The following is a 22,212-nucleotide window of genomic DNA, read 5'->3' on the forward strand; positions in this document are numbered from 1 at the left end:
CATTAAGCTCTACTGGTAGAAAATTGGCAGAATGTATTTTTTAAAAAAATTCATTTTGTTTCAATTGAGTTCCTAGAAAATACCAGGGTTCTTGTTACCTTCCCATTGATGTGGTACCTATTAATCTACTCGCGGTTGCATGCTATCAAATGGCTAGGTGGGTAGGAACTGGGAACAGCATAGGAACTCACTTTGTTGTGTGGCACTAGAAGCTTGAACCTGGGCTGTCAGTTTCCAATTGACAAGTTCAGCGTCTTTGACCACTGACCCATCATATCCTTCTTGTCCAATACAATACAATGAATTACTAACATCCAGACAGAATGGAACATTTTGAAATTTTACTTAACAGTATTCCAAAATGCAGGTCGTTCCTTACAGGAATTATTTCATCACATGGAAATTTTATCTTAGCAACAGTTTACCTTCAACTTTCTGAACTGTGAGTAATTGTTTTCCTCCAATATTATTTTGACTCTTGCACTAGATTCACCTTTTCATTATGATTTTATTTTCCTTTGTACAAAAAATATAAAATTTAAATCTACAGAAAGTGTATACTAGCAATGACAAGTTTACATTACACCAATGCAAAGGCATTAATTGGCACATTAGTTGTTTAAATCTTAGCAACATGCACAATCTAAAATTAAAAAAATGCTAAAGCTTTCAATTGCTTTCTAATGGCAAATGCCTCATCCAGCTACTGAATTGTAGTAGTAGAAAGGCATAAGCCAACCAAAATCAGACTTGTCTCTTTAATTTCAACTGGGTTTAAAGACAATATGAAATAGAACAACAAATTTTCAAAAGTTGTTAACACAGAGAGCTAATCAGTAGTTTTAAGGAACTTTACAATGTTTTCAAAAAGGCATTTTATTCTTCCATAAAGAATTCCAGCTACTTAAAGTTCTTTTTCAAAAACTAGATGACCAACATTTCCAAAGCTAGTTCATAGCTGAAAAACCGGGTACAAAAATATTTAAACAGTACAAAGGCATCAATCTTTAGTTTTCTTCAGAAGGAAAGAATCTCTTCCTTTACTCAAGGTTTGGTGATTTGTCCCATAAACAAAACAGCACCTAAACAAGAAATATTATTGCAGAAATTGTATTAATTCACATATACAAAATATTATTACAAAACATTAAGACAAAGTTTTCATCTAAACAGTAATTTCTAAAGTTACTGATTAATATATAAATAGTAGATGGCAGTTAGCAGTTACATTTTCATAGGTCTACAAAGTGTTTGAAATGTTACGATTTGACTGTAAGCAGATTCAAATAGCATTAGCAATAGCACTTAGATTTAAAGCACTACTTCACAGTGCTTTACAGATGTCTCTAAACTGTTTACAGAGTCCTCATGTGGGTCCTCATTTTATCGACCTCGGAGGGATGAAAGGCTGAGTCAACCATGAGCCGCTTAGAATCGAACTCCTGCAGTGAGCAGTGAGTTAGTCTGCAGTACTGCCTTCTAACACTGTGCCACCATCGGTCTGTAATACTTATAAAATACTTGCAATACTGTAATATTTCAAACTGTTAAGTTTATTTCATTTAAAAAGCCCTTAAACCATGTAAAATATTTTTAATTCAATGAACAATTTATTTAAAAACAAATATCCCAGTAAGATTCTATTTTCTAATGATTCTTGATATTTTTTTAAAAATGTGCTTATGTCAAAATCAGGGACATATTTTTCTAAATGTTCTGCAAGGGCATGGAAATTCATTAAACTTTTGTGTCTGCTCACCATAGAGGGGGAAAAAAAGACCATTAATAAAATAGCTGACAAATGAATCTTTTATTTCTCATAAATGTTTGCAGATGGAAAATAAGCACTCTTACTTCTTACTAGGTTTAGATGTTTTTAATAAGTTACTTGAGGGCTCAAATATCTTTTTAATGTTTAAATTTGTTATATTAACTTAGTTGCTGAAAATCTCAACAATATTTGTCTAAAACCAATGTAAAATGCCCAATTCAATAAATCTTTATTTTAAATATATCAGAATACAAAACTGTGATTAAGAATGATTAAATATCCCATTGATGCTAATGCTGCAGGAATTTATTTCTCAAATTTGACTTTATTATGTATTTATATATTCCACCTGTATTATTTGTACAAATAATTCAAAGCATATTCACCCATACATTTTCCTCCTATTTTCACCACAACAACAAGCCTGTGATGTGGGTTAGGCTAACAAAGAGTGTGACTGGCCGAAGGTCACTCAGCTAGTTTTCAGGGCCAAGTCAGGATTTGAACTCATGGTCTCTTGCTTTCTAGCCCAGCTCCTTAACCACTAGACCAAGCTGGATTTTTTGGAGCATAAGCGTTATATTAATAGGATACTTTATTTTTAGTCTTTTTCTATGCCTTGTTCTTGTATTAAGATTTATTGAATACATGCAGCATTAGTAGAAAAATGTACAAAGTGGACAAATGGAATTCAGTTTGTTCACAATAATAAAATGGCTAAAGAAACAGTCTGTAAATAAGGACACAACTACAGATAGGAGGCTGCTATGCCTCACTTCAGTTTCATGTTAAGGTCGGACACTTCCTATGTTCTAACTGAGGCTTCCCAAGAGCATGAAACAAACTCCTTGTCCCGGCAAAAGATCCTTTTATTAATTTACAGTGAATTCTGCTCATTCACAGCCAGCAAAGTTTTTCAAAGGAGGAATTACAGTCACACACCTGATCTGGCTTGGGGAGCTGACAGGCATATATCTGCAGAACGTGGCAAGAACTCTCGGAGAGTCACTAACCAATTAGCAAACTAACTGTCTCCTGCAAACTCCACTCCCCTTTCACTCCTCTTTTATTTCCTCTTGGAGGGGCCATACATCATCTGGCCTTACTCCCAAGTCGACCCCTGCTCTTTAGTTGTTACCTTTGTCTGGCAACTCTGCACATGCGCACACTGGAAAAAGGCTCCAGCTGTTTGTCTGCCTCACTGCTGTCTGACTCTGACAACAGCTGATAACTGGCATACGGTTCTGTCCCTCCCCCCCCGCCTCCAATTCAGAGCCCTCATCAGAGCCTTCCCCAGACTCCAGGACTGGCCCATGTTCCTCCCCAACCTCCTCACTCTCCGAATCTGCTGCCAGCTCCGCAGGCCCCTGGTGGGCCACATCATCATGGAGAATCATGGAGTTGGAACAAGAAAAAAAAAAGACTGTGAATGAATAGAGAAACATTCAAGAACAAACGCTGTGACAATGTAAGAGCAGAAGCCTAGACTTGAAGAGGTAAAAAAAGTAGTTTAGTTGTATAATAAACTAAAGGATGTTCTGGTGTACTTGTGGAACCAGGTTAGTGACATACTGTCATTGGAAAAATCTATGTGGTTACTGGGAGTTGAAGCTGACTTAATAGCACAAAATCAGTCCTATCACAGCTGAGTCTAGGCATGTGACTACTCATTATATTATAATTTCTTGTTTTTTTGTATCTTCACTTCCCAAATGTATGACATTTTGTGGGTAGTAATATGGCCATTTGGTTATCTTACTATCACTGACTTACTATCCGAGTTTTTAGTGTTATGTCTCTTTTGCTTTCTTCGCTCTTTAAACTGTACTATGATGCTAATTTGTCCATATGTAAACATTCTTAATGCTTCATGCTCTTTCCTTCCTGCTGGCAAATTACATTTCTCAACAACTTCCTAATAAACAAACTTTGCAGATTTATTAAGGACTTGGATGATTCATATTAACGAGAATTGGTGATAAATAAATAGGAATGAATAAGAACTGAAAGCATTACAAACTCATCTTCAATATCCTGATAATGGTAATATGAATAAGGATAATTAACTTCTATCTTGTACTTATAAACAGTATTTTTCTATTTGTCTTTATTAATGCAAAGGTAATATTAAGAAACAGTTAGATCTTAAAGACAGAAGGAATAGGAGGAGAGTAATTTTTCTGCAAGATAAGCAAGGGAACAAGACAGAAAATATGTTCTATCGTGGAACTGTTAATTAATTTGTAATTCATCTATTGATTCATTCTCATTAATTAATTTCTAATTCACCTCTCTCTCTCTCTCTCTCTCTCTCTCACACACACACACACACACACACACACACACACACATACAGAGAGACTTATAGAGTATGGTATAGGGATCGAAGAGTTTTCATGATTAGCCACTTAAAAGCACTACATCACAAAGAACTTGTGAAAGTAATAGAGTGACACTGAGACATCCAACAACTGCTTTACACAATGTGGTCTCAGAGTGGTTCTCATTTACTTTAAACTTTTTTTAAACTTCCTTTTCCTTTTTTCAACAACGACACTGGATATTGGCTTAGTGCATTCAATTCACACATCACACTCCAGTTTTTTAATCTATATCTATTAAGAGGATTAAGATGAAACTTGTTGGCTTTGTAGATCAGATTATGGATATGAATATGCACTATGAGTATGGATAGCACTAGAGTTCACAAATTTTCTGTCATTGTTGAATAGGTATAGTATGCCCCTAAATATGCCTAATCATGTCATAATTAAAATATTACTTTAAAGCAGATTTAATTTTATTTGGTCTTTATATGAATTTGTGGTAGAGAGGAAGAAAGAACGATAAAAAAACAATGTATTTTTTTGTGGTGGTTGTTAAAAATGTACCATTATTTGAATCACCTTCCGAGTCATATTTGGAGGAGAAAACGGTGGCTTCCCTACCAGCTGGCTTATGTTTAGTTTAGAATATCAATGAGAAATGCATCAAAGCTCTGAGATGTGTGGCTGACAATTGGCCACTGTGCATCTTCAGAGTTGCATAATGTGCCTTTGATGTCCTAAGCTGCCCATATCTGGGAATCGATGCCAGAACTCAGCTCTTCCAAAGAGTTGGCATTTTATTTCAAAGCATGCATCATAATATGTAGATTAGCTAAGAAATACACTAATGAAACACAGAATCTATTTGTTCCTGGCAACAACTCCTAAGTGTTTAAATCCTGCACAGCTGCAGATTACTCTGTTGCTGTCAAGAAAAGACATTTCTTATTAACAATAAAGAAGAAGGGAGTTTGGGAACCTTATTTTGAAAGATACGGAAGAAAGTCTGAAATGTTTTTGAGCTTCAGTTCTTTCTATGGAGGAAAGCTGTCTGAATTTATATATATATATACACATATACACATACATACATACATACATACATACATACATATATATACATATATACATACATACACGCACACACACACATATGTTTTAGTAGATTTTCATGGGTGTAGGAATGCTGGTATTATTGTATTCGGGTCTTTTCCCGTGTAAGATTGAGATTGTCTTGGTAACATTTCGACGAGGTCTCACTCGCCATCTTCAGGCTGGTGTTTTCGACTTCATGTTTGTGTGAGTGAAGCATGGTCAGAGCTGCCATCTTTCTATAAATCTTGGGGGGGAGAGTGGGGAGTGCTGGCTTTGTTTCAGTAAGTGGATTGATAGTTGTATCATGATTGGTAGATTGGTGCTGATTGGTGCTGGCTGTGTTTCCGTTGTTGTTTTGTGTTGTAACGGCCTGGGTGGTGGGTGGGGCTCGTTTGTTGACTAGGGCTGTTTTCCAGATGTCTGGTAGGCGGGAGGTATCATCATGTTTATTCATGTTGTAGGGGTGTTTCTCTATTTCGCCAAAACGTTGCCAAGACAATCTCAATCTTACATGGGAAAATACCCGAATACAACAATCCAGCATGCATGCATGCATGCATGCATGCATGCATACATACATACATACATACATATATTTATATACATTTTGACATAGAATTACCTGTAGGGTTGTGTCGTATGAAGAATAAAAATGGTCGATCCACTACAAACCAAGGAGGTGATGACCGAGCTGTTACAATTGCAGCTACACAAAGCAGAACAAAAACTTGAATGATTATGTTTTTCCCCCTGCCAGTCACATTTATTTAATTTTGTACAGTGTTCTAAGGACCATATTCAAATTCAAATATCAATATTTAATTATAAATGGATAAAATTCATGTATTCCGAAAGGCTCCAAGGAAGAACATGAAAATTTTAACAGGAAAAACAGGACAGTGTCATACATACTTTTGATACTGAATACAGATCTTTTAAGAACGCATATTTTAAAAAGATTATATTGTAAGCACAACCAATGTTTTTTTAAATATGAAGCAAAAATGTCACATTTAAGATTTCAGTACAATATACCAACCATATTGTGTGCACATATAATTAAGTTACGTGTGCCAAGTTAGACAGTAAAATGTTTTCTAAATCAATATACATCATTACTTGAAAAAGGATTACAAGTAGAAATGTTATGAAATGCAGTATTAAATTCTAAATTCCTATATTTAAGTGCTCAGATCTGCATACATGGTTATATAAGAGCTCTGTGGAGAATCATTTAAATCAGGGTTGTTGGCCAGGATGCAGCAAAGTTTATTTTGTTGGCAGAATTAAACATGGAATCCTTAAATTGTATTTTGGACCGATTGTAATATTTCGGAAATAATATGCTATGTTATATTGTTCAGGCCAAATTCCAAATGCCTCTTTATTAATTTTTTTTCTTTATATATGAATAAATTCACCAGGCTTTTAAAGAAAATGAGGGGAGCTTTTTGGAATAGATTAAAATATAGATTCTTAATGCTATTTCAGTATACTTTTTAATGATTTAGATCAAACAAATACTTACTTGTTGCTGCAGAAGCTTTGGTTCCATCTTCAGTTACTTCAATTTTTGCTTTTTGCAAGAGCTGAGATACATGAATATTTTCTGATCCTACGGGGTCAATCATAATATACATGTGTGAATGTATCATTGTTTCATTCCTTCAAAAAGCAAATTCATTTTCAATGATAAGAAAACCTAGAGCAACAGAGGTTAATGAAAATCTGATTCCATACAGGTGACTTTCATTGATATCGAAATACTTCCTACGTTGTTTTGATTTTATTCATTACAGATATTGTTATCTTCTTATGTAATAAAAAGTTCAAAAGATGATGTTCATGTGATATGAATTAGTACAAATTAAAACAATTATTGCAGGGCAAGACAAAGCAATTACATGCAAACAGTGACCAAGAGGTATTAACCACTTACTATATTTGTTTATTCAAACACTCCAAAAGTCTGTATGAATGGATCCAAGTTCCAGGCAGAATGAATTGGTTTTTTTTTTCAAAATTATTCAGTACACAAGCTTTATTTTTTATTCTTTTATAAAGGGAAAACGAATGCAAATGAGCATTAACAATACCATTCTTCCCCAGGATTTATTTGCCACGGCCAACTTGCCATGACTGACTTCCCTTGGCCAGCTCACTATGGCCAACTTGCTGCAGGGCAACTTGCTGAGGGACAAGAGTTACATTAATATCAAAGAAATCGTGGAATAGAATCATTAAAGAAATGGAGGGACAGAATTAAACGTGAATTGCAAAAATTAAAATAATTTTTTATTTATTTTAAATAATTAAATAGAATTGCTAAATTGTCCCACAGCAAATTGTCCTACAGCAAGTTGGTTGTGGTGAGTTGGTCACAGCACGTTGGCTATGACAAGTTGTCCCATTCCACCCTCCCCACCACCACCACTCCATTACTAGCAAAAGGAGCCAGAAAGATTGAGGACCACTGCTTTACAACACTTGTTGAGCAGTTTACAGAGTCAGCATATTGCTTCCAACAATCTGGCTCCTTATTTTATCTACATTGGAAGAAGACTGGGTCAACGTTGAGCCAGTCAGGATTGAATTGAGGGGCCCATGTGTGTTTCTCTTGCTTGTTTTCTTGCAGATGTTTCATTACCCAAACTAGGTAACATCATCAATGCTAGTAAAGAGACCCCTCATGTGCCCTGAGCTACAAATATTCTCCTTTATCAGGATGAAACTCCTAACAGTAGGCAGAGTTAACGTGCAATACTACATTCATGGCTCCTTTTTACCATTGCCATTAAGAACTATCATAATATGTTACATGACTACAATTTTGACATATATTCAAATTCAGAATTAAAGAAATATATACATGTAGCAGAAACCAGTATCAGCTTTCCAACCATAGCATATTCAACCCATCTTTTTGGGTTCATGCATTGTTGAGAAACTATTTTTGCTCAAAATTACAACATTATTATGTACCACCCACAGGTGAGGTGGGAGGTTACACAAATTTGATAGATAAATAAAAAATATATGGATCTGAGAACTGGACTAGGCTAAAATGGAGTTCCCTAATTTTTTGTCTCAAGAGTCAGGTACACAAAGCTAGTATGTTCTGCTATTTTTTTTTATGTATCAGATTAGGTGATAACCTGGCATTGCCTGGGATTTATTTATAGGGGGAAAATGTCTGGACCAAACGTAATTTCTAAATGTTGGATTTTCCCCTTTACCAGAGGGAGCCCTCTTGTGGAGTACTGTGAAGCCATTACCATGGCAACTCCACTGCGCTGTACAATAGAAGTCATTTTAAGCCAATTCAATAGGTTGTATCATAACAGAAACCACACCCCAAGAGGTGTTAGGAGTGTCTTACCCCACAGTATTTGTTTCCATAGAGTAAGTCATCTGTTTACTAAGTTTGGTTGAAATTGCTTGAGGCATTACACACACACACAGTGCCATATATATATATACATGTATTTTCACATTACTGATGAAAACAAAACATAGAACATAGCAAAACATACACCTTTGACCATACATCAGTCTTATGTAGCCTGATGTTCTTCAGACTGTTGAAGTATAATTCTCACTAGCCCCAATCAACACAGCAATAGTCAATAAAAACAAGGGCTGTGGTTCAATATATGGAGACCTACAGTATGTACTGGGAAATAATGTAGCACCCCAGCTTTGCTTTTCAAATTCATATTCAAGAATAATATGCATAAAGTCAAAGCATCAATGTTCTATTTATCTGTAATTCCCGAAGGCATAAACAAGAGCAATAGATGGTGACTCACTTGTTATTTTTGCAAAGTTTGCCTTTGATTTATGAAACATATCTCGAATGCCAAGCTCCTTGAGAGGTCCTTTTAAATCTGTTTCTGCTTCTGCTGTAAACCTAGGGGAGCCATATGAAATGTATGAGAATGCCTGCAAAACTAGCAATCGTGTTTTTTTCCATTAAAATTAGAAAAAATTACATACTTGGGCAAAATGACCTGTACCCTCTTTTGAACCATAGTTGTCATCCAGCTCTGTATAGTTTTTGTGCTAATGTGAGGAATAATAGCAGACAAGGGAGTTGAACTTTGTGCAGGCAAAGCAATCAACATGCTTATACTTTCACCGTGATATGGCAATTCTATAGTATTATACCACAAGTCATTAGGAGTGCTTGTTGTGCCTATAAAATAGGAAGTAAATAAAAATACTTTAAAATACATATGGATTGGAATCATGTAGTGTTATTCTCAGTCAGCCTACAGATGTGGACACGTGGGGGAGGCAATATAAATGCTACTTTTGTACAAAAACTTTGTATTTTGACAAGATCAAATGGATATGAAATGCAGGTGGTAAAATCTAAGAATAGAATGGAGGAGAAAGCCTAAGACAGTGTTTCTCAACCTTGGCGACTTTAAGTCCTGTGGACTTCAACTCCCAGAATCCCCCAGCCAGCGCTGGCTGGGGAATTCTGGGAGTTGAAGTCCACAGGACTTAAAGTCGCCAAGGTTGAGAAACACTGGCCTAAGAGAACCTAATTGGGACATTTAAATCAGCAATGTCAGAATGGTTTATTAGTTTCAACACCACAGACTAACATGTGAACTATGCTAATCAAGATCAATTTACTCTTCAAATTTGCTTCCATGATCAGAAACAAAAGCTACCACCAGGAAGAACCCAGATATTTACAGAATTAGACTACAGGTAGCTTTCAACTTATGACCACAATTGAGCCCACAATTTCTGTTACTAAGCGAGACATTTGTTAAGTGAACTTTGCCCCGATTTATCACTTTTCTTGCCACAGTTGTTAAGTGAACCATTGCAGTTGTAACAGGATTGTTAAGTGAATCTGGGTTCCCCATTGACTTTGCTTGTCAGGTCACAAAAGGTAATCTCATGACCCCAGGACACAGCAACCGTCATAAATATGACTCAGTTACCAAGTGTCTGGATCTTGATCACATTACCACAGGGATGCTGCAATGGTTGTAAGTGTCATAAATGTTCATAAACCTTGAACAGTCACTAAATGAGCTGTTGTAAGTTGAGGACTACCTGTATTACTATAATATTCAGTATGACTTTAGTCAAAAGTTTGATATGATTGTGCAACTGGAAAAAGCTTTAGCATTGGATCCCCTACCAAAAATATTAACTTATACATTGTCCATTCTTTCATTACAAAGTATACAGGATTTGATGTCAGGAATACATGTTTCATAACAAAGGCAATGACAGTATCTTTATAATGTTCAAAGATGCTGAGGAGATAAGAGAAGACTCCGAATGGACGTGTAAACCTCAAGAGAATGTGATTACCTTCCTGGATCGGGATGCTCTGTGCACAGTCACTCATGCCCTCGTCCTTTCTCGCCTGGACTACAGTAACACTCTCTACATGGGGCTGCCCTTAAAGAACACCCGGGGGCTTCAACTGGTCCAGAATGCGGCTGCACGGGTTATCATGGGGGCACCTAGGTGCTCCCATGTTACACCCCTTTTAGGCGGCCTGCACTGGTTGTCGGTTGTCTTCTGGGTGCGATTCAAGGTACTAATTATGACCTTTAAAGCGCTACCTGCGAGACCATCTACTGCCACCGTTAGCCTCCCACCATCTAGTGCGATCCCACAGAGTTGGCTTCCTCAGGGTGCCGTCAGCCAGACAGTGTCGGCTAGGGACCCCCAGGGGGAGAGCCTTCTCTGTGGGAGCGTCTTCCCTCTGGAATAAGCTGCCCCCGGAGCTTCGTATATTCCCCGACCTCCGGTCCTTCCGACGCGCCCTAAAAAGTTGGCTTTTCCAGCAAGCCAGCCTGGCTTGAACAAAACAAAATAAATTATTGATCATTGTTAATTTGAATTTGAATTTTTTTAAAAAATGTTATTGTCAATTCTAATTGGGTTTGTTTGGGATATTCTATTCAATATTTTTTTAAATTTTGTATTATGTGTTTCTTTTAATGTTGTACACCGCCCTGAGTCCTTGGGAGAAGGGCAGCATATAAATCTAATAAACCAAACCAAACCTTGATTTTTTGAGGAACACTTTCTTGGGTAGCTTTATGAAAGTATTTTCTAAATGATCTGCATAATTCTACTAAATATTTTACTTAATCTTAGTCTACAGAATTGTAAAGAAGGGTAAATTTCAGAATTTTAAAATGCTATTGAACATACCACATCGGAACACTGACAACTGAGCCAGCATAGGTACTTGGTAAGCCTTTCCATCACCTTCATTGAACGTTCGCATTTTTGTGTTTTCAGGTTGAAATCGGGATCTCCATAATCCCTTAAAATATACTGCATTTATCACTACTAGTCTGGTCAGAACACTGTCAATATCACTTGGGGTTAGGACACTGTCAATCATACCTAAACAAAAACAAAAAACAAAACCCAACCTCAATTCAAAAGTAGAAAATAAAGGACATACAGTATTTTGACATGTTATTATATTAAGTAAAAACTGAAGCAACTTAAGAGGAATCACATCAGTGGTGGGATTCAGCCAGTTCGCACCTGTTCAGGAGAACCGGTTGGTAACTTTCTAAGCAGTTTGGAGAATTGGTTGTTGGAAGAAATCTCCTTTTGTTTTTTCCCACTTTACAGGGCTAATCCTGTAAGGGAGGCAGGAAGGAAACATTCTGGTGTTGTTTCTAGCCTAATCTTTATTGCCCTGCTTACAGAAACTGCCTCTCCAGTTAACCCTTGTTACCATTGTAACAACTAAGGTGAAGTGCCCATCAACCTGAGTGACATTGACTTGGTCACGCCCACATGATCACATGACCACTGAGCCCCGCCTACCCAGCTGGTCATTAGGGCAGAGAACTGGTTGGTAAATTATTTGAATCCCACCACTGAATCACATGGTGAGCTATATTCGTATGCCACTACATGATGCTCAAAAACCAAAATTTTAGCCATTGGGGAAAAGAGACAAGAAATTAAAGTAGAGAAGTGTCAGTGGTCAGTGTCTCTTCGCACTTCTACCATTGGGCAGAAGACATTGATGCATAGCCAGCCAAACAGATAGGTTTAAAAATAGTTTCTATCCTTGGGCTGTCAGACTCTTAAACACAACCACTCCAAGTACATGTGGAAACCTATGATTAGTCTTTCTTTTCTTTTTTCTTTTTTCCTAATTACATGCATCGGGATTATTCTTTTTGCTATTTATATTGTTTATATATTGTCATGGATTGCACCAGTGAGGCTAAAACCAATTGCATTGTAAACATGATGTACAATGACAATAAAGGCTATACTATACTAGAGAAGAAAGAGGAAAGTAAGAAAAAGAAAATTATCACTTACCCTCAGTTTTATTTTTGACCCACAGGTTTATAGTGTCAGAAGCAGCATTTGGATCCTTGAAATTTATATTTTTAACAGGGCACTGAAACACCTCACTGTTTCTAGAAACAAAAGGTGTTTCCATTTTCAGCCCGCTGTTTGCAAAAACTATATTTGCAATTTTAACAATATCTTTATTCCTCCTTGACACGATAGCTTTGTTTATCTTCTTCAATACTTTACCAACTCCTAATTGAAAGACAAAAGAGAATATGACACATATATACACAGACATTTTAAACAATTGAAAGCATTCAGTGGCTAAAAGGCCTTCTCATTTATAAATCGTTTGCTCAGCCTTGTTAGAAGATTATGTGGTACAGTGATATCACTTAAGTTTTCACTTCTCTTTATGTGAGATTTCGCTCCTGATCTGTTTTGTTGTATTGATAGTTTGAATGATGAACTAATTAATAAGTGAGATAAATAAAACCAACATTTTTGGGGGTTAGAGAAGTCAATTAAGAGAAAGGTAAGCACACTTGGTTTTCAGAATCTAACTTATCCCACCTTTATTACTTTATAAATAACTCAAGGCAGTGAACATACATAATCATCTTTTTTTCCTTCTATTTTCCTCACAACAATGACCCTGTGAAGTGGGTTGAGCTGAAAAAAGGTGATTGGACCAAAGTCACCCAGCAGGCTTTAATGCCTAAGGTGAAACTAGAACTCTAGAATTCTCCAATAGTGGATCAGAAGGGGATCAGCAATGAAGGAACATCTAAGCAAATGTTCAAACATTAAATTTTATTTGTAAATAAAATCATAATTTTATTTGATATTATTTATTTATTTCATTTTTGTACTGTCCATCTTCCCCTATAAGTTGACCATTATAAACTGGATAATAGTAGCTTTCTTCCCAATTAAGAATCTATGGAAGAACTTTCTGAGTTTTGACAATGCTTAAAAACAAATCTAGGAAGCAGGAATTCTTTGTGATCTATTATAGCTCATCATCCATCAGTAGATGCCAATTTGCTGCTGTTCACTCATGATTTTCTAGACTCAAACAGGTCAGTTGAAACAAAAACAAAGGTTTTTGTTGCATACTACAGGCTTATTTATTATGACTAGCACTCTCTTCAGGGGAAAGCCTTAAATCACAAACAAAAGCAGCTCTAATAGTTTCCATGGGCTCTATCTAAAAAAAAATTGTTTTTCAAAATCTTATCCAACTTATGCCTTAGTATGTTGCATACTATACAATCTAGAATTCTTGGGGCCAATGGCTATGCTGGAAATAGAAATACTAGAAGTAGTAGTCCTAAAACATCTGAAGATTTATTGTTTCAGGAAGACTGATTTAGGAAATTTCAAGGCTAACTGAGGATTATACATCCTAGAACATACCTAGGAAAAATCTAATGCAAATGTGATAATCAAAGCTTTGTCAAGCCTACATATATTGACTACTTAAACCATGGTTCTATTTCCCTGCTCACATATTTCATAGGTAATAAAGTCCTCAAGTTTGAAAAGGGCATTCCATAGTAAACAAAAAGATCACTACATAGTTCAACTAGTCATTGAAGCAATCTCTGACATGCTGGTGATTTTTTGGTAAGCTGCAATGCAATTAAAGGCAAAGTTTCTGGATGGGAAAAACAACAAGGAAGTGGGCTGAAAAAAGCACTCAGCTGATTAGAAAAGTAAAACTCCATAAAGTTTGATATGGCAAGAACAAATGATATAGCAACTGCTCTCCTGCTCTCCCCAACAGGCAGATTATACCATTAAATTACCAGGAAGCACAATAATATTTTATAAATATCATGTAAATGCTCACACGGATATGTATGCATCCTGCATCAGGAGCAAGAGGCAGGTGGTATTTTGTGCTTTCGGCACATTTTTGGCAATGAAATTCAATCCTGCTTACTCTGGAACCAAGAAATCAGTTCTTGTTATATTTACTGTGCTTAGCATTCGTGCCAAACACCGGAGCCAAGAATGCCTTCTGGTATGACAGATAATGCTTCACTGTCATCTACTTAGTATGCATTAGGACATGATAACTGCTTAATGTACTGAGTAACAGTAACCACTGTTTTCCTACAGATTTCTTTGTGTGTTTATGGAAGAGTTAGGGCACAGATGAATTTATTTCAGAAATCAATACAAAAAGCTTGGATGGATCTTGAAATCATAGATCCAAACCACTGACCATTTACACTGTATCTCATCACTGTAGTCAGCTCCTTCTTTGTCTTGCCGTCGGCTCCTAGCTGAAGCATCCCAAGCACCGATGCAATTCCATGTGGAGAAACCACAACATTATCACCAGCTCTGGTTTTGACCAGCTGATTGAAAACTTGGATTCCAATGTCCGATCCCAATTCCTCCAATGACAAATGGTTTTGAGGAAAACATACATAGGTGGACGTCAAGGCAGCAAAGAGGAGAGGGAAATGCCAGTACATGGTTCCAATCTAGAATAACCTGAAAGAGAACAAAGAATGTATATGACATGAAATGACCCGGAGCATGTGAGTGTGGTGTGCAGATACTTCTTCTAAAACTCCTAACTACTAGGGCTCATAGCACTTTACCCAGCTTCATGGATTCAAATTTTAAATCAATACCCCTCACTCATATAAACTACACTATCAGAAGAGGAGAAGCTTCCAGTTATTTGCAGATAATTGTTAATGGAAGTAAAATAAATCCAGATTCAGTGCATGATTATTTATGCTATTGTGTCACTATCTCCATGATCCCATGCTGAGCAATGCAGCAGCTTTAATGACAATATATTTTAAAGTTTGCTAACTTTTTATACTTGCTTCTAAGAATAGCCTTTTACAGGAAAAGCATTTTTATAGTTCTGAAGCCATAATTTGCCTATTAATCTAATTGCATCTTAATTCTACTCATTTTTTGTTCCCTAGAATAAAATCTGAGAAAATCTTATTTTACTTCTGAACTTCAAGTTGATACAGAATAAATCAAATGTTGAAGCACTTTCACCCCTTTAGCTTGAATGCACTGGAAACACTGTGGGTTATCTTTGGGGATGCTGGTTACACAAACACTGTGCATTCTTTAATCATCTTCTCTTGCTTTTCTGGGCATTGTTCAAAGGATAAAATTTTATTTTTCAGTCAATAAGCAACACTGATCAAGGACAGGCATCAATTTGTGTATGTTCTCAGAAGAGGAGACAGTAAGAAATTGAAACAAAATGAATAATTTAGAGCAGGAGAAAAACTTAAGATCTTTTGTTTAAAGACTTATTCATTCACATCATGCTTTAGTAGGCATAAAAATTGCTATAAGTATCCTAACAGAAATAACACCTTGAGTATTCTAATAGGATAAGCGAATAATCTAACTGCTGTGCAAACACAGCTCCTCTGTCTGAAATGTTAAGGCAAACACCACATTTTCAAAGCTGCTCTGAAATGTAACATATTTTTCAGAGTATAAGACACAACTTTTTCCTTCAAAATGAGGGTGAAAATCTGGACACATCTTATACATTGAACACAGCATTTTTGGCCTCCCCTTTCACCAAAATGGCCGTGCATAGCCTTAGGAGCTTCTAGGGTGCTGCTGAGGGCTGGAAAGGGCAAAATGAGTGAAAAAATGGGCCATTTTTTGCTCAGTTTTGCCTTCCCCAGTCCCCAGGAGCACTCTATACGCTATGCATGCTCTTTTTTTGGACAAAAAATGGGACCGTTTTTGCAGGGGTCTACAGAGTGCAAAAACTTTTTAAAAATTTGCCTCTTCAAAATCTTGACACATCTTATACTCCAGTGCGTCTTATACTGCAAAAAAATATGGTCATTCCCCACAGCAATTTCTTTCACTGGGAGTCAGTCTACAATAGTATTTTCTCAATCTCAGCAACTTTAAGATATGTAGACTTCAACTCCCTGAATTCTCCAGAGGCATGTTGGGTGGGAAAGTTTTTGAGGTTGAGAAAACACTGCTGTACAATATCATCCCAATAGTTACAAACTTCCAGAAAGTGAGAATGGAGGGCACTGTTTGAATCTCTATGGTAAGCTTGTTCAATAGTATAGAGGCTACCATGGACAAGGCCAACTAGTTTTGACTAACTCCCATTAATTACAGAAGGAAGGTTTCTAAGTAGGAACTCTCAGGATAATTGAATCCAATATATGGAGTGATTTATTTTATGGGAAAATTCCTGATGTAAGTGCTGTACTGGATTTAAAGGACTAGGACTTTGATTAGGACCTAGAAGTCAATGAAAAATCAGAATAAAGGTAGAGATAGTTTTTAACATAGTGCACAAGTCTCACAAGGAACATGTCTTAATACTTCAAAAAGAAACGTTTTCTTGGTACTAACATGTCCCAAAAAGCACCTCCTTTAGCTATAATATGTACTTTTTCATCCTTATATTTTAATTTTATAAGAATAAAGCAACCTAGAAATTAGAAAGCCACCAATGCATTTGATCAGAAGGGGCTCAGCATAGCTCAAAAAGTACTCTTTTTTCAGTAAATACAGGTTTTTAATTCATCTAGAATAGTGGTTCTCACAATATATAATTACATATTCTTTTTGAGATTAATCTCTATGCTTTAGTATTTTTTTTAGTATTTTATTGTCACTTATAGGCCGCCCTTTTCCCTGAGGGGACTCAGGGCGGCTTACAACTCATGGGAAGGGGGTGCAAGACAGAACGTAAAATAATATGTGAGTACAAATAATAATAGCAATAAAACACAACATTCATTCAACATTCGGGTGGGGTGTATGAAGATCTTATCCCCAGGCCTGACGGGATAGCCAGATCTTAAGGGCTGTGCGGAAGCTCTGGACTGTGGTGAGGGTGCGAATCTCTACGGGGAGATCGTTCCAAAGGGTCGGAGCTGCTATGAGAAGGCTCTCCTCCGCGTAGTCGCCAGTCGGCACTGACTGGCGGATGGAACTCGGAGGAGGCCCACTCTGTGCGATCTGATGGGACGAAGGGAGGTAATCGGCAGAAGGCGGTCTCTCAAGTACTCAGATCCACTACCATGAAGGGCTTTATGGGTGGTAAGTAGCACCTTGAAGCGCACCCGGAGATCAACAGGTAGCCAGCGCAGCTTGCGGAGGATGGGTGTTATGTGGGCGTACCGCGGTGCGCCCACTATCACTCGCGCGGCCGCATTCTGGACTAGCTGAAGTCGCCGGATGCTCTTCAAGGGCAGCCCCATGTAGAGCACATTGCAGTATTCCAGCCTGGAGATCACAAGGGCTCGAGTGACTGTTGTGAGAGCCTCCCGGTTCAGGTAGGGTCGCAACTGGCGTACCAGGTGAACCTGGGCAAATGCCCCCCTGGTCACAGCCGACAGATGGTGGTCAAAAGTCAGCTGTGGGTCCAGGAGGATTCCCAAGTTGCGAACCCTATCTGAGGGGTGTAGAATTTGACCCCCCAGCCTGAGCGATGGAACACTGGCCAAATTATTGGGAGGGAAACACAACAGCCATTCGGTCTTGTCTGGGTTGAGTACCAGTTTGTTAGCTCTCATCCAGTTCTTAACGGCCTCAAGACCCTGGTTCATCACGTCCACCGCTTCATTGAGTTTAATTATGTTAAATTTGTAATAATGAAAATACATCCTGCATATCATATATTTACATTACGATTCATAACAGTAGCAAAATTACAGTTTTGAAGTAGCAACAAAAATAAATTTATGGTTGGGGGTCACCACAACATGAGGAACTGTATTAAAGGGTCATGGCATTGGGAAGGTTGAGAACCACTGATCTAGAAAAAAAATCACAGCTTTTTAATAAGCTGAAACAATTATTCAATTAACTAGTTCACAATACTTTTAGCAAAATAGGAAGAACTGTGCCGACTTCACAGTTTAGCTCTTGCTTTCCTGCTTTTTCATTTGCATTTCAGTGAACAATGCTTGATAATTTTACAAATGCAATTCAAATATAATTATGTATTTAGAATATTAATTTAACTAAGCTTATGCCCATTAATACAATGAAATACTATACTATTGAAATACTGCTCAGATTTTATTTACTTTTCACATTTTTGAATTACCCATCTCCTGTGGAGAGCGACATTTGTCTAAAGCAAGCTCATGCTATGCAAAACAATAACGCTTTATCTCTTTTTCAGTGCATATGCTAATATTTCGTTAAAAGATGGCAGATGGGTATTTCTAAAGCAATATTCAGTTCCCCAAAGTTAAAAAAAGAAAACTCAATTATGCAAAACATGGCTTCTAGAACTGTTTCCAACCTTATCATCAGTTATGCCCAATCAATCAGAAGGCATCTATCAGTTCAATCATTAGAAGTAAACGTTTTCATTCAAAATAATAGAGTTAACAGAAAAGTTTGAGCATGCAATTTTATCTCAGGAAACTAATCATGATGTACATATACGTTGTCATTGCCTGCTTATTTGTATGTGAAGGTGGTATATGTATGCTCCTGTGTATATGCATATGTTCCTTCTCTGCCTTCCCGTTGCATCTATGTGTGTTTGTACAAGTGTACCTTGGGAATCATGGAGAGGGAAGGTGTTTAGTTCTTTCTGAGTCATATGATTAAAAAGGGGAGTTTACAGTGGAGATAATGGCAAGATATTATCTCCACTGATAATATACCACATATTAAGTAGTTTAGGGTTTAGGGTTTCCTGCCTAGGTTTAGGGGGTTGGACTAGAAGTCCTTTCCAACTCTGTTGTTCTATTCTATTCTATTCTATTCTATTCTATTCTATTCTATTCTACATATAGGCAGTTAGACAGCATTCTAATGCTTTTTGGATAATTTCTTCTCAGAATTCAGTTGGTTGGAAAAGATAAATAAAGTAGGGTAAGCACACAGTGCATATCTTCTAGAACATTTTCCAATCCCTCTATCTGCAATGGCCACAAAAGCATCTGCTCTTTCTTCTGTATGAGGGGAAAATGTGTTGCACCTGTGGTAGTGTTTCTTCTTTTCCTTTGTGTTGTTTCTCTGTGCGTTTACATAATAGTGTGCACTGGGAAGCAGAGGGCAGGCTGCAGATGGTCTTCTCTGAGTCACGTGTCTTCCAGGTGGGAGGGCTTAGAAAGGAGCAGCTGCAAACATTTTAAGCAGCTGCCCAAACGCCTCTCATATAAGCATGGGGGAAGCAGTGTTTTTCTCTACAGCCTCCACATTGATCTGGTCCATTTTCAAACTCTTCCTCCTGCCTTATCAAATTTGCCCCATTATGTTCTTTCATAGAGCTAACCTACTGGGAGATAAAACTATGAAGTTTTAACAAAATTTCAGTCCACATTCTGGAAAAAATAAAATTGGTCCATAGCTTACTGAGAAAAGTTTTCAACATTTAAGCTTTCGTAAAAGTCCCTGGATCAGCTTTTCTTTTTAAAAAGGCAGCAATGTCTAAATGCCTTTCACAAACAATTATGTAACAGCCATAAAAATATTCTTGGAATTGTTTTTCTTATCCTAAAATTTTAAAATTCCTAATTACTTTTAGTTTTAAAATAAAATAGACACAAAATAATAAAACAATTCAAATGTACAATGAAACACCTTCACTCAGCCTGGAATGATGGGAAATGTAATCCAACACTGAAGCAGCAGGCTGAAGAAGGTTCTAGAACAGGCTGCCTATTGGGACTATAAATGGATAGCTGCTTTCCAGGACTAGATGGCAATGCAACAATTTGTTTCACATAAGTACCTAACAGGACAGAGTCAAGAATATTTACTCTTAAAAATGTATCTTTTAGAAAACTTTTCTACATCTTATAATAAAACATGGCTTTCATTAAAATTCTATCTATTTCTTCCTCAGCATCAATTAATAGGCAGAGCTAAATAGTACTTATGCATGGCTGTTAATGATCCTACATCAAGGAGAAGTAAATTTGTGAAACATTGTATAATATTTTAAAGTAATACAGACCTGTACAAAAGTATGAATTCTACTTGAACCAGAATGTAGCAATAGCAATAGCACTTAGACTTATATAATGCTTCATAATGCTTTACAGCCCTCTCTAAGCAGTTTATAGAGTCAGCATATTGCCCCCAATATGCTGGGCCCTCATTTTACCGACTTCAGAAGGATGGAAGGCGGAGTCAACCTTGAGCCTGGTGAGATTCGATCTGCCAAACTGCTGGCAGCCAGTGATCAGAAGTAGCCCGCAGTACTGCTCTTTAACCACTGCGCCACTGCGGCTCAGTAATGTTATATAATCCATTAGCAATTAACAACAAAATGGCAGAGCAGTTTTCAAATTAATCCTGGTCCAACAAATCTCATCCCCAGACGATACAACCAATTCTAATTGTTAAAATAACAATAATGTACATCTAGATTACAAAAAATAAGAAAGAAGGCCCAATCATGTATGTAAGGTGAAAGGACTACCAGGGAGAGCAATGGCGAATTGAACACAGCTCTGCTTTTCACAGAGCCAACAACTAGTGAAGTTAAGAGCCAATCAGCTTCTCGGTACTCATCTCCAGATTAAGGAGATGACATGGATCACCCATAAATTTGCTCCATACATAATGTCTTGCAAGGAGATAGTAAAATAACACTTTGTAACATGTTTAAATATTTATTTATTCAGTCAAGAACCAGCAAATTACCAGCAAGCTTGAGAACTCCAATTGTTGGGGTGGGAATCATTATGCCTAATCTACAGTTCAGCACCTTTCAAAAAGTCACTGGGTTCACCTACTTTTTTTCTTAACTATTTTAGAAAGCTGCTTATTAAACCTTCAAAGGGCAGGTTTCATTAAGTTGCTGTGGAAATCTCTTTTTATCCCAATGAAAGAAGTACCATGTATTAAGTATTTTAATACAACTTTAAGTATTAAAAAGAAAAGCTTTTTTTTTTTAGAAACAACAAAATGGAAATTAAAATGTTGATTTTGAAAACTCAACAGGCTAGATGAACTTGAAAGAATATTTCTTGTGGGCTGTTTAAAAATTTATATAATAATTTATAAAGTTTCTAAATATAATTGTATGAAATTCTCCCAAGGGAAAGTTTTGTTGATTAGAAAAATAAACAGATGATAAGAGCAGACTTGAAGGCTATCCTAGAAGGGGGAACAATTATACTTAAATTCTAATTAAAGGAGAAGAGACCAATTAATACAATAGAACACTATATTATTGACTATAGAAGAACAACAATGTACACTGAAATTACTTACAAGATTGTCTGATACTATAATGCAGGACATGGAAGAATAACAGATTTTGTTGGATAAAATGGAGACTGAGATTGATTTGAATGTGGATTCAAATTGGAGTTTAAATCACAAAAATAAAAAAAGGTCTGAAGATAGACTTTAAAATGCCAAGTATAAGAGTGCTATGGAAAAAGATGCCAAAACAGATTTACAGATAAAACCAGATGGTGCCTTAATAATTATACAAATAATAAATCAAAAGAGTGACTTGGAAAGCTTTCTTATCTTGAATTTACAAAAGGAATATGTGAAATCAAGGAAACAGTTTTTGAGAGAAAACAAAGAGAAACTATTCAGCTCTTACTAAATGGAAATGTAGAAAATTGATTAGTAAATTCAGTTGTGGGATATTTTTTGATGGGTCAAAGGTTTTTAAAAGTAAAGTGGTCTTCAAAATGAGCTTAATCAAGGTTAAAATAAGTATTTTGTGGTTTCTGATAA

At 36.7% G+C, this 22,212-nt stretch overlaps 1 protein-coding gene across 1 annotated transcript in view; it reads right to left on the bottom strand.

Moving 5' to 3' along the window:
* Positions 1-488: 488 nt before the first annotated feature.
* SERPINE2 (serpin family E member 2) overlaps positions 489-22,212 on the bottom strand; it is a 32,916-nt gene continuing 11,192 nt past the window's right edge. The window contains exons 2-9 of the mRNA XM_032225985.1: positions 14,741-15,015; positions 12,532-12,759; positions 11,389-11,586; positions 9,190-9,388; positions 9,003-9,103; positions 6,722-6,808; positions 5,816-5,899; positions 489-1,082 (exon numbers count right to left, since the gene is read on the bottom strand). Coding sequence (XP_032081876.1) covers positions 1,045-1,082; positions 5,816-5,899; positions 6,722-6,808; positions 9,003-9,103; positions 9,190-9,388; positions 11,389-11,586; positions 12,532-12,759; positions 14,741-14,996 — 1,191 coding nt within the window. The 5' untranslated portion in view covers positions 14,997-15,015 and the 3' untranslated portion in view covers positions 489-1,044. The remainder of the gene's footprint in view (positions 1,083-5,815; positions 5,900-6,721; positions 6,809-9,002; positions 9,104-9,189; positions 9,389-11,388; positions 11,587-12,531; positions 12,760-14,740; positions 15,016-22,212) is intronic.

Source organism: Thamnophis elegans, chromosome 10 (assembly GCF_009769535.1).
Source record: "Thamnophis elegans isolate rThaEle1 chromosome 10, rThaEle1.pri, whole genome shotgun sequence".
Classification (NCBI taxonomy): domain Eukaryota; kingdom Metazoa; phylum Chordata; class Lepidosauria; order Squamata; family Colubridae; genus Thamnophis; species Thamnophis elegans.